Source organism: Rhinopithecus bieti, unplaced genomic scaffold (assembly GCF_001698545.2).
Source record: "Rhinopithecus bieti isolate Rb0 unplaced genomic scaffold, ASM169854v2 scaffold_67270, whole genome shotgun sequence".
Classification (NCBI taxonomy): Eukaryota; Metazoa; Chordata; class Mammalia; order Primates; family Cercopithecidae; genus Rhinopithecus; species Rhinopithecus bieti.
Window position 1 is genome coordinate 151,972 of NW_016825413.1, and position 11,883 is coordinate 163,854.

The following is an 11,883-nucleotide window of genomic DNA, read 5'->3' on the forward strand; positions in this document are numbered from 1 at the left end:
CTCTCTCTCTCTCTTTTCCAAAATCCTGACATCCTGATTACTACTATCTTCCCTGGCCAGGATATGGGTTAGCGCATGGAATTTCCAGGTCTCTGTGCCCCTTCTGTTTTCTGAGTCAGGGACAAGAAAGCCTAACCAAATGAACACAATGGGGCAGGCACATGGTCTCCCTGATTACAGTTTTAATATCCCAGCTACAGCCAGATCAAGAACCTACCTCACAGGCAGCTCAACATGAAGGATTTTTAGGAGAAGCCCCAGTAGTCAGCTCTTAACATCAGGACACCAGGATTTGCAAATGACCCGAAGTGTTTGGTCATCCTGTTGACCCCTTTGCCTCTGGCCTGGAATACTAGAAATTTAATATTTCTTCAAAAACTCCCAGTGAAGGAGATTCCACATTGTTCTTTCAAAATGAGTTCCAATGTTAAATCTGCCAGGGAGTGTTTTTGAATGTCTAATTTAAATGACCCCTGCTGAAGGGGAGCCCATTCCCTCATATGCTGGCTGCTCCTTACCACAGTTTGGAAACTGCAGACATATGTGAGCTGCATTTATTATAGTCACTTCTGAACAGATCACCACATTATCACCTATAAATTATACGAGGAGGTGGCCAATGCTTGGCCAACTTTTCAAGGAAGAGCAACCTCTCGGTTCCATGGCTGACCATGGCATACCTCTAAGAGAAGACACAGCATCCTCATGCTAGTAGGCTTTCTAGTTTTCAGCACTTCAAAAATTTTGTGTGTGTGCGTGTGCACGTATGTGTGTGTGTGTGTGTGTGTGTGTGTAAGAGAGAAATTGATTGTGCAGCATGTGCAGAAAGGGAAGGAAATTTGACACCCACTTAAATGGTGAGGACAAAGACCTCCCAGATGGAGCCTAAAGGCTATGGTTTGACATTTTGGTTTCCAAGCCACTAGCCTACTCCACAGGATGAGAAGGCCTGATATTGTCTGGGTGGAAGCTCAGCATCCTATCTCAGAGAGATCTTGGCTGTCCTGGAGAAAGAGAGAAGGGGGCAGATGGTGTAGAATTATTCAACTCAGGCTGAAGCCCAGCTGGAAAGAGGAAGTGTTTAGATGGTATCACAAGTCAATTGAGCAGAACAGTGTTGCCCCAAGCTCTTTCACTATAGAGAATTTTTTAGTAAGATTGGCTGACCCTGAGGTCTGGCCCTGCTCCAGTCTCCAATGTACTTTCCCACCTCTGTTGATGACAATGCTGCAATCTTTTTATACCATTGAAATCACAATGCTGGAATGAGGATTCCTTTAACATTGCTGCAGGCCTCAGGGGCAGAAAAAGTGGGGAATGGAGGAAAGAGAAGGGGAAAGGAAAGGGAGGAAATTCATAGGGGAAGGGGACAAGAAAGGGGGAAAAAGGGAAAAAATACTAGGGAGACAGTTAAAGGAAGGAAGAGAGAGGAGAATGGAGGGTAGAAAAATGAGGCAGAAATGGAATTTAGGAGGAGAGCAGGGTTGGTGGGAGTGCAAGAGAGAAAATAAGATGAGAAATGAAGATTGGAAAACACTAAGCACAGTGCCTGACACATAGCAGGTGTTCCATAAATGACATGTAGAAAGGTGCTATTATAATACTCTTCAGCAGTCTCCAGATAAAATTGGAGGCACATAGAAGTTCAGTAATTTGCCCAAGGTCACACAGCTAAGGTTCAGGCTCATTATCCTCACAACATGTGATCTCTACAAAGAGAGAAGGAAAGAAAAAAACAGGGCTGATAATAGAGTTTGGTGTTGAAGAGATCAGCAAATGGGTTGACCTACTTTGAACAAGTTCTTATCTCTCTCTTTGGGTCTGAGGCTCCCCATTAGCACCTTAGGGAGGCTGGCAGCAATTAGCTGCTCTCAACTGGAGAGTACTGCTTCTTCAGTGGGTGTTAGAAATGTGTGGGAGCAGTTTGGGCTGTCAGAATGACTGGAATCCTATTTGGTATAGAGTAGGCTGGTGCCAGGTATGTCAACCATATTCTACATATTGACAAAATTATTTTTCCCAACATGTCAAAATAATCCATGTTGAGAAACACTTATCTAGATGTTTGTAGACACCCTGAGAGTTCTAACATAGTGGCTTCCTACAGGAGGAATAGGGGTCCTATTGTTTCAGGAGCCCTGGGATTTGATGGATCTAGGCCGCTGACCCTGTGGGAAGGCCTTTTTATAAGATGAACAAGACTGGACCAGGAAGCTGAGGTGGGATGCCACATGCTTACTCAGAGGTAGAGAAGGAAATGAGGATTTAGAGAACAGCCAATTTTCACTTTTCAAAGCTCCAAAGGTCTCAGGGCTCTGGGGAAGGTAGAGCAGGTGCTCATGGAGTTGATTGAATTGCTTAAGGGCAGCAGGGGTTTGAGGATGGGAGATGAACAGTTAGGGGGCTTTTCAAGGCCTGCCCCAGAAGATGGCATCATAGGCAACTTTTTGGAGGTCTGAAAACCACAAAGCACTTTGTGCCAAAAGCCTACTGGTTATTCTTAGCTTCTGGCTACCAGGCTGGCAGGGTTGGGAGAGGGCAGCTGGGGACGCTCACTCTCCCTCGCATTGCAGTTCTGTACTGGAAGGAACCACTGGCCTGTAGATTTTATTTTAAGACTCTTCTGGGTTAGAGGGCTGAAGATGGGGGAAGGTCAATTCCTGTCCTGACTGAAAGGATTCTCTCTGGGGAGACTAGCTCAAGGTCCTTGGGAAGATTTCTCTGGCCAGCTCCATTCATTATGCCATCGAGGGACCTCATACAGCAGACATAGAAAAGATTATCATGCCCGGCTGAGGTGGGCAGATCATGAGGTCAGGAGTTCAAGACCAGCCTGGCTAACATGGTGAAATCCCATCTCTACCAAAAATACAAAAATTAGCTGGACATGCTGGCTGGCATCTATAAGCCCAGCTACTCGGGAAGCTGAGGCAGGAGAATTGCTTGAACAAGAGAGGTGGAGGTTGCAGTGGGCCGAGATCATTGCACCACCGCCCTCTAGCCTGGGTGGCAGCACCAAACTCCATCTCGGGGGGAAAAAATATCACTATTAGGGAACGGTGAATCAGAAAGGGACTTTTTTTTTTTCTTCTTGCCCACTATGGGCCAGACATTCCACATCTGTCAGTTCCCATTTAGTTATCGTAAGAAATTACTTATGAAGTTTCTATTATCATTAATGGATGAAGAAATTGGGGGTCAGAAAAGTTAAGGGTCTTTCCCAAAGATGCTGATTAAGAAAGTAATAGAACTGAGATTTTAGTGGAGAAAAATGTAATTCCAAAATCTGAGCCACTGGCCAAATTCATGATGTTATATAGAGCTAGTGGCAGGGCAGGTATTAATTAAAGCTGTTTAAGAGAAGGAAATGGCAGTGCCAAGGTCACACAGACAGAGAATGGTAGAGGTACTCCTCCCCATCAGTTACCACCATGACGCAGAAGAGCTGGGATTCACATGGAAATACATTTGAATCGTGTCTCCAACAGGCACTAGCTCTGTGACTTTGGGTGAGTCACTTTATTTTGCTGAGCCTGACTTTCCCCATCCATAAAAAAATAGAGTTGTCTACAAAAAGGGGAAGTCAGGTCACCATGAAGACTCAATGAGATAGGATTTAGAAAGTATCTAGCATATTCTTGGCACAAACTAGTTGCTCAGCAAGTGGTGACTAGCAGTAGCCTTTGGTGGTAGTAACAGAACCCAAGAAACTTCAGCCCTTAAAGCCAGAGTCTTTCTGGCCTTAAAGCCAGAGTCTTTATATGTTGCTCAAAGTGAAGGGCAGGAATCTTTCCAAGTGGTTCTGAGATAAGCTGTAAAGGAGACCAGAAACATGACCAGGATCGGTTCTTGGGTGTGAAAGGGGTGGTCTCAGCACCATCCTCCTCAGCTCCTACCAGTTGGCTGTGGCATCCAATGCCACACCTGCAGGTCAAATGAGGTAAGCTTCACTGTCACCCCATCACCATCACCACCAACTGGGTCTGGCCAAGCTGCTGTATTTTAGTGAGGTCTGGGCCCCAGGAGCACTTACTCATTGAAAACCAGATCAGGGGCGAAGTAGAGCATCCTGGAGTTGACATTGGTGAAGGATCGCCAGCCCATGGCAAACACCATGAGCCCCATCCAGGAGTACTGAATGACAGCCATCTGGTCGTCCACATGCAAGTTGCGGAAGCCTGGAGAAGAAGAGGCAGAGGCAGTGGTCAGTCTGGGTACTGACGGGCTGAGCTAAGTCTGAGCCCCTACTGGGCAGAGATGCTCTGGCATTCGGGCATCCCCTAAGGATCCCCAGGGACCATCCAGACTGGCCACTGAGGGGTGGTGGGGAAAAGCACAAACTATAGGGTGAGGATAATATTCGTTGTCCTCCCTACATCACTGAGCTGCTCAAATGAGATGATGATAGAGAAAAAAAGGGCATTGTCAATTGTAAGAGAAAAATAATCTAACCCTTATTGACAGCATATACGAGCAAACCCTTTTTTTCTTTTGATTTCCATTGGATTGCTTTTTTTAAAAAATACTTAAAAATTATTTTGGGTATATGATAGTTGTGTGTATTTATGGGGTACATTTAACTCTTTTCTAAGCACTTTACTTATATTATCTCATTTAATATTCACAACAATGAGTAAAGTAGGTACTATTATTATCTCCATTCTGTGAACCAGTACAAGTGAGTCAGGGAGAGATTAAGGAACTTGTCCAAGATCATACAGCTAGTAATTGGTAGACCAAGTTCCAAAGCAAAGCAGTCAGATTCCAAGGTCTGTGCTCTTGATCACTCTACCTTTCCAAAGATGAAGGATAACATCATTTCTCCCACATAAACAGCAGTTTTCACTTCACAAAGCTCTTTTCCAGCTATGAGCTGGTTTGACCCTTCTAACAACCCTGGGAGAAAGATGTTACATACAGTGTACAGTGTATGGGGAGACGTCTTGACAGCCACTGCCTCCTGTTGACCACTTTTATGTTCCCGCTCTTGCGTCCATCCCACTTTCTGCCTGGCAGTTCCTCTCCATTCTTTTCTACTCAATAGGTAGCCTGGCCCTACTAGTTTCCCACCTTACTGCCATCCCCATCTTACTGCCATCATTATATATGAACAGGCCCTTTATGACCTGCTGCCTAGACTGATCTGTTGCCACTTGCCCTCTCACATGCCTCTATATCTCTGTTATCTCTGCACAGGCAGTTGCTTTTGCCTACAATGCATTCCTCCTTCTCAGGTCTTTCATCCAGTAAATACCTACTCATCTTTCAAGTCTTCACTCAAAGGCTACCTCTTCTGTGAAGCCTTTTCCAACTCATCCAAGAAGAAGGCTTAAAGATTCTTATTTTACATTCTCATTGCACCTTGTGTAGCCTCATGCAGTTATAGCACTCATTACACAGCATTGAAATCTATGTATATACATGTCTGTCTCCCCCACAAGACTTAGAGCTTCTTGAAGACAGGGACCATATCTTCGTATTCAAGTTTACCTCCCTAGTACTTAGTACAGTCCACGTATTTGAGTGAGCACTTAAGAAACCTAAACAAATGGCCTAAAGATCCTCAATTTTTTTTCCTTTTGTAAAATGAGAATTAAATGATCTCCAAATTATCTCCCTTAAGCTCAGAGAGCAGAGGTTCCCAGATGCTACCTCTACAATAACACACAGGTAGTACAGACATGGCCATGTTCTCCTGGAGGTTCTGAAACAGTTGGATGCTTAAAGTTATAAAGGCATCACCTCAGAGCTCATCCCTACCAACACTCTCTCTTCTCACCAACAAATCCAGAATTATCTGAAATTTTGTCATCATACCTCATTAGGAATGCTTCCCCAAATGTAGATCAAACTTCTCACTTTCCTGTTGATGACCTAATTTAACTCTCACAATAATCCCAGAGGTTAGGTGATGTGACACTTATTTTACCAACAAGGAACATGAGGGCCAGAGAAATAAATTGACTTGCCCAAGGTCATATGGTTTATATGTGGCTGAACTAATACTAAAACCCAGGTGTTCTGATTCTGTTCTCTAGTGTTTTTTCTACTCCACTGCTGAAGGTTACAGCTCAGGAACTACCAAGGTCACCAACTTTTGTCAGCCACAGGATCAGGTCTGAAGTCTACATTATCCAGATACATTGTTCTTCTTGGTTGGTCCCTGTCCACTCATATAGCCCCACTTCCCTGTTCTTTTCTTTTAGATCCTAAGCCTTCCAGATATCAGGGATTCTAGAGTACCTCATCTTGGCAGTCTTCGCTCCCAGGCCTGTGCTTCCCACCTTCACTGTAACGACATGCTGACAGACTGGCTGGAGCCTCAGATCCCAGAGTAGTTCCTGCCTGGAACCCTTCTGTAGCACAGAATGCCTTGGCCTGACCCTTCTCAGTAGGAAATAAGAAGCAGGGTCTAGGCATGTAGCAACCAGGGATCTCTTAGAGAAGAGGCCTGGGAGGTTGAACCCTGAATATCTTGGGTAGGAGGCAGTGGGGAGCAAGAAAAGTCTTTGGCTGGTGAACCTTGGTCTTCTAGTGGAGTGTGTGAATGTGAAGGCACATGGAAGGATGAGAATTAAATTGTACAGGTATGAAGCAAATCGTCCATACTGATGCTTATTTTATTCTCCCTAAAATGCCACCAAACTAACAAACAGGAGAGAAAAGGGAAAGCTTAAGTTGGCCATAATATTAATTAACTGTGCTTAATGAGAGCTGCTTAACACTGAAGCCCAGTAACTGTGCACATATCAGCAATATGGCTGGCTAATCTCCCTAGAGTCTAATCTGATTTTAATACCTGACTCTGTTCTCTAATGCCCAATCTCTGAAGTAGCCTGCATGACTATCAAGGGATTACTTGAGGAAAGAGTAGCCGCAGCCCTACAGATTTCCTTAAGTATGCATTCACTCAACACCCATTTGCCACTGTGTTAGGCTGTTCTGGAGAAACAGAGAGGAGTCATTCTCAGGTTTTGAAACACATTAAACAGGCTAGGGAGCAGAAGCAGTTTATTAGACACTGTTTTCTCACTAGAATCCAACTGACATCATATTTTTTTCATGTGCAGCAGAAACTTGTAGTCTCCTGTAGTCCTTGTAGTCTAGTCTGGGAGAATGGGCCCAAAGAAAGGCCAGTTTGGAAATTTTGCTGCTGTAGTGCATCTGCCTGCCAAGGTCTTCAGAGAAGACAATTTCACCTTGTGGTCCATGCATGAGCAAGCAAGGCAAGTGGTAGCTAAAATTGAGTTTCATGAAAGCAGTGGCTTAGCACTCAAGTCTCATAATAATAAACCACCATTTACAGAGCATCTACTATGTTTCAGGCTACCTTACTAGGTGCTCTTTATACATAATCTCTTTGTTGACAACAATTTGAAAGGTAGTGATTATTCTATCATCTTACAAATGAGGACACAGAAGCACAGAGAAGACATGTGATTTACTCAAGGTCACAGAACTAGTCCATAGCTAGGATTCCAAACCAGATAAATCAGATTCTAAATATACTGTGTACACCCAGTCTACTCACCCACTCTAAATTAATAGTTATCATTTATTAATGTGCCAGGTACTCTACTAGGCAATTTCCATACATCATTACTGCCATAGAAAACTTACAACAAAATTTATCTTATTAGGGGCCTAGCACAGTTCATTTTACAGGTCAAGAACTCAATCTATTGAATTAGTGAATTACTTAAACTTGTAGGTAATTATAGATAATATGAAGAACAGTTCTTATGAATGTGGTAATTGGCTTTCTTTTGAAGCTATTCTTTTAAAAGACTCGGAGTCAGAGATCATTTAATCTGGCAAGCTAGATGGTGAACTGATATTGGTTTGCAGATTTGTTAATGTAAGGGGAGGGGGCTTTCCATCCTAGTGGTTGGGCCAAGGAAAGCCCCAGTGATCCCAAGTCATACAAATTCTGCTATAGAGTTTTGCACTAGGTTATTGTCAAGATAACCAATTTAGAAACCTGAAGGTCTAGGTCAAGTTCTGGTTCCATGTGTTAAGTGACCAAATGGAGCAAGTTAGTTAACCTCTTTGAGCCTTGGCATGTGAAATGGAAATAATAGTCTCTATGATTCATAGAATTGTTGTGAGGATTAAGTGGGATCATATATATGAAAAAGCTCTATAACCTATAAAATGAGATAAGTGTTTGGAAACTGCTTGGGAAGATTAAACTTTGAATCTTTGTCAAACACATGATATCAAAATATCCAGATGAAAAAGTGATAAGAATTAAAGCAGCTCTCCCCTTTTCTTTTTTATATTTTCCTCTCTGTGTGAACCCTCTGCTTTGGCACAGAACATATCCAGTCAGAGTCCTTGGGTTTCCTTCCCAGTGATCTTATTGCCTAGTCAACCTCAGCTTCCCAAGCTGAGAAGGTGTAAGAGATGGTTAGGGCTGTGACCAGGCTCTGTAAGTTGGAAATACAAATCTAAGACTTGACAACCAACATGCAATGTCTTCAAATGCAGCAAGCCCACAGTATGACCCAAGTGGCCTTCAATGAAGCCTTTGCCCCTCACTGTAAAGCCCAGAGCTACAGAACTGCAGTGGTGCTGCAGCCTACAGGTGGAGTGGAATAAAGGGAGGATCTGGAATCAGGAGAGAACCTGGGCTCAAGTTCTGGTCCTGCTATTTTCTGACTATGTAACTATAGGCCAATCACATCATTCTCACAGCTTCCCTATTTGGTCTGTAAAATAGGAGAAAGAATTTCATTTTAAAGGATTCCTATAAGAATCAATTCAGGTAATACATACAAAATTGTTCTGTTCACTATACATTTCTACCTGAATGGCAGTTATTATTGAAAGGCAGGTTAATCTTTGACTCCACAAGAGAAGGTTTAGTTGTTATTACTCCAAAAGAGTCCTTGAATCAAAATTGCAGGATTAGGAGAACTTTTAAAGAGCATATACTTCACTGGTTTTCAAACTGTGCTCCTCGGAGCCCTAAGATTTTGCAAGAGTGACCTGGGGCTTCCCTGGGATAGAGAGAAAGAGGTTGAACTGGTGAGGCCCAAGCCATAGACTCTGGCTTTAAATAAACTAGCTCCACTTGTATCTGTGTACAATTCTTTTGAGAAATAAAGCACTTGGCTGCTAAATGAAAGTTTGTGAATCATTGGATAGAGGATCTCTAAGAATTCCTTAAGCTGTAATATTTTAATAACCAGACTTGTTTAAGCAACAGATGACATAAGAAAGAAGTGAGTTCCCCATCACTGGGGAACTTCTGTTATCCAACTTCTGTTAGACCAACAGTTGGTAATTCTTTCACTATCACCTAATCTTTCCTCCCATTATGATTCCTTAGGTAGTTTAAAGTGCACAAAGCATTCCTTGAGGCAAAAATTGAAAATCATCAATTTGGTACATACCATGCTTTATACATTATACAGATAGAGAAATTGAGACCCAGAAGGGGAAGGGATCACACAATAAGTTACTAGCAGAACTAAAAGTAGATCTGAAGTGTTCTGATTCCCAACCTCATGTTCTTTCTACCATATCGTATTATGAGAGTTCCCATGATATAGCTCCTAAAGGTGACATTGAAGACAGAATGTCAGTCAGGCTGGAGATTATCTTTGGGGTGAGCCTGTACGTTCAAATATAGAAGAACATCCTAAGGCATATATGGGTATGTCTATGTGATTTTGTGATTAAGAGAAATTTTGCTGACCATTTCTGTGAGTTGAATGTGAAAGCATGACTGCTGTGCATCAATGTGGGCCACATAGGACACCTTATAATACTATCTTTCTCTTTGCTTTCTGAGTCTCAATCCCTGTATGTTTAAAGTGAGATTTATAACAATCCCTCTCCCATAGGGTTATGATGAAGACTACCTGAGTTAATGGGCAGAAAAGCACCAGACATGGTGGCTGACCCATAGGAGCGTTCACTAAATATGATCCCCCTTATCTCATGCTCCCACTTCCCTTTTCCTTACCAGGCAAGGCCTTGGCCCACTTGACCACATGTACAAGCTGTCTCTCTCCCAGTTCATTGAGGCTAGAGAGCAAGGCTGCGAAGGAGTCGGGCTGGTTGTTGTCGTGTCCAGCACACACCACACCTGGCTCAATGGCTTCCAGGACATTCAGAAAGATGGGCTGACATTCATAGCCTTCAATGTGTGACACTGTCAGCTTCTGGGCTGTCTCCTCAGTGGGGCTGGTGGTGCTGGAAGCCTCTCCTTCCTCCTGTAGTTTCAGATTACCAAGTTTCTTCAGCTTCCGGGCTATGGGGAAGGAAGAGAAACTTGAATTTATCATCAGTGTTCAAAAACACACAATGCAACTACCTTGTTAGAAAAACTGCCCGAGCTAAGAAAATCATCATTCTCCCTGGTCACAGACTCTAAACTCCTTAAGGACAAGTGCTCATTCAACACTGGTTGAATGTATAATTCATCATCCCAAATCTGTGCCAAACCCAAATTTTTCATAGCTTGCAGAGGAAAAGTCTGATTCTTGTGCCAGACCAACCTAACATAGCCTTGGATTCAGCTCTGCCTCAATGCAGGCTTCAGTATTCATACCTGGAACCTTTAATTAACTCATTTACTAATATATTAATGATTCATTTTCATTCATTCATTCAGCAGATATCCATTGTTAGACCTTTGCTTCTGGGTGACAGAAAAGACACAGGCCCTGGCCCAGGCTGGTAGCCTTGCCACAATCAACTCTAGAAAAAGTCAGACTGGAAAATGCTGCAATGGAGGCATCAACAAAATAGGAAACCACTAATCTTTTTACATAGGTGGGTTTAGAAAATGCTTTATATGGAAGAGAGTATTTGACCTAGAATTTGAAGATTGATGAGGATTTCACCAGGCAAAGGTGGGCAGAAAGGGCATAAACAAAAGCACTGAGGAGTGTTTGGGGAACAACTAGAGACTAGTATGACTGAAGCATATGTTGCGTATATGGGAAAGTGGTTAATAATGGGGTTGAAAGCAAAGATGGTGCTTGATTTTAAAGGACCATGTGTATCATATGAAGAAATCTGGTGGAGTAAGGTGGTTCATGCCTGTAATCCCAGCATTTTGGAAGGCTGAGATGGGAGGAGTGCTTGAGGCCAGGAGCTCAAGATCAGCCTGAGCAACATAGCAAGACACTACACCATCTCCACAAAACTAGTAAAAAACTAAATTAGCCGGGTCTGGTGGTGTACATCTGTAGTCTCTGCTACTCAGGAGGCAGAGGTGGAAGGATTGCCTGAGCCCAGCAGTTCCAGGCTGCAGTGAGCTATGACTGTGCCAGGGATGCTCTAGCCTGGGTGACATAGTAAAACATTGTCTCTAAAAAAATAAAAATGGGGCGGAGCAAGATGGCCGAATAGGAACAGCTCCAGTCTCCAACTCCTAGCGTGAGCGACACCGAAGACCGGCGATTTCTGCATTTTCAACTGAGGTACTGGGGTCATCTCACTGGGGAGTGCCGGACAATCGGTGCTGGTCAGCTGCTGCAGCCTGACCAGCGAGAGCTGAAGCAGGGCGAGGAATCGCCTCACCTGGGAAACACAAGGGGGAAGGGAATCCCTTTTCCTAGCCAGGGGAACTGAGACACACAACACCTGGAAAATCGGGTAACTCTCACCCCAATACTGCGATTTAAGCAAATGGGCACACCAGGAGAATATATCCCACACCTGGCCGGGAGGGTCCCACGCCCACGGAGCCTCCCTCATTGCTAGCACAGCAGTCTGCGGCGATCTAACCGCAAGGCAGCAGCGAGGCTGGGGGAGGGGTGCCCACCATTGCTGAGGCTTAAGTAGGTAAACAAAGCCACTGGGAAGCTCGAACTGGGTGGAGCTCACAGCAGCTCAAGGAAACCTGCCTGTCTCTGTAGACTCCAC

At 43.7% G+C, this 11,883-nt stretch overlaps 1 protein-coding gene across 1 annotated transcript in view; it reads right to left on the bottom strand.

Annotated features, from left to right (window-relative positions):
• Nucleotides 1-10,295, bottom strand: part of LOC108522656 (androgen receptor) — a 13,295-nt gene extending 3,000 nt beyond the window's left edge. The window contains exons 1-2 of the mRNA XM_017863012.1: nucleotides 9,974-10,295; nucleotides 4,034-4,178 (exon numbers count right to left, since the gene is read on the bottom strand). Coding sequence (XP_017718501.1) covers nucleotides 4,034-4,178; nucleotides 9,974-10,295 — 467 coding nt within the window. The remainder of the gene's footprint in view (nucleotides 1-4,033; nucleotides 4,179-9,973) is intronic.
• Nucleotides 10,296-11,883: the final 1,588 nt, after the last annotated feature.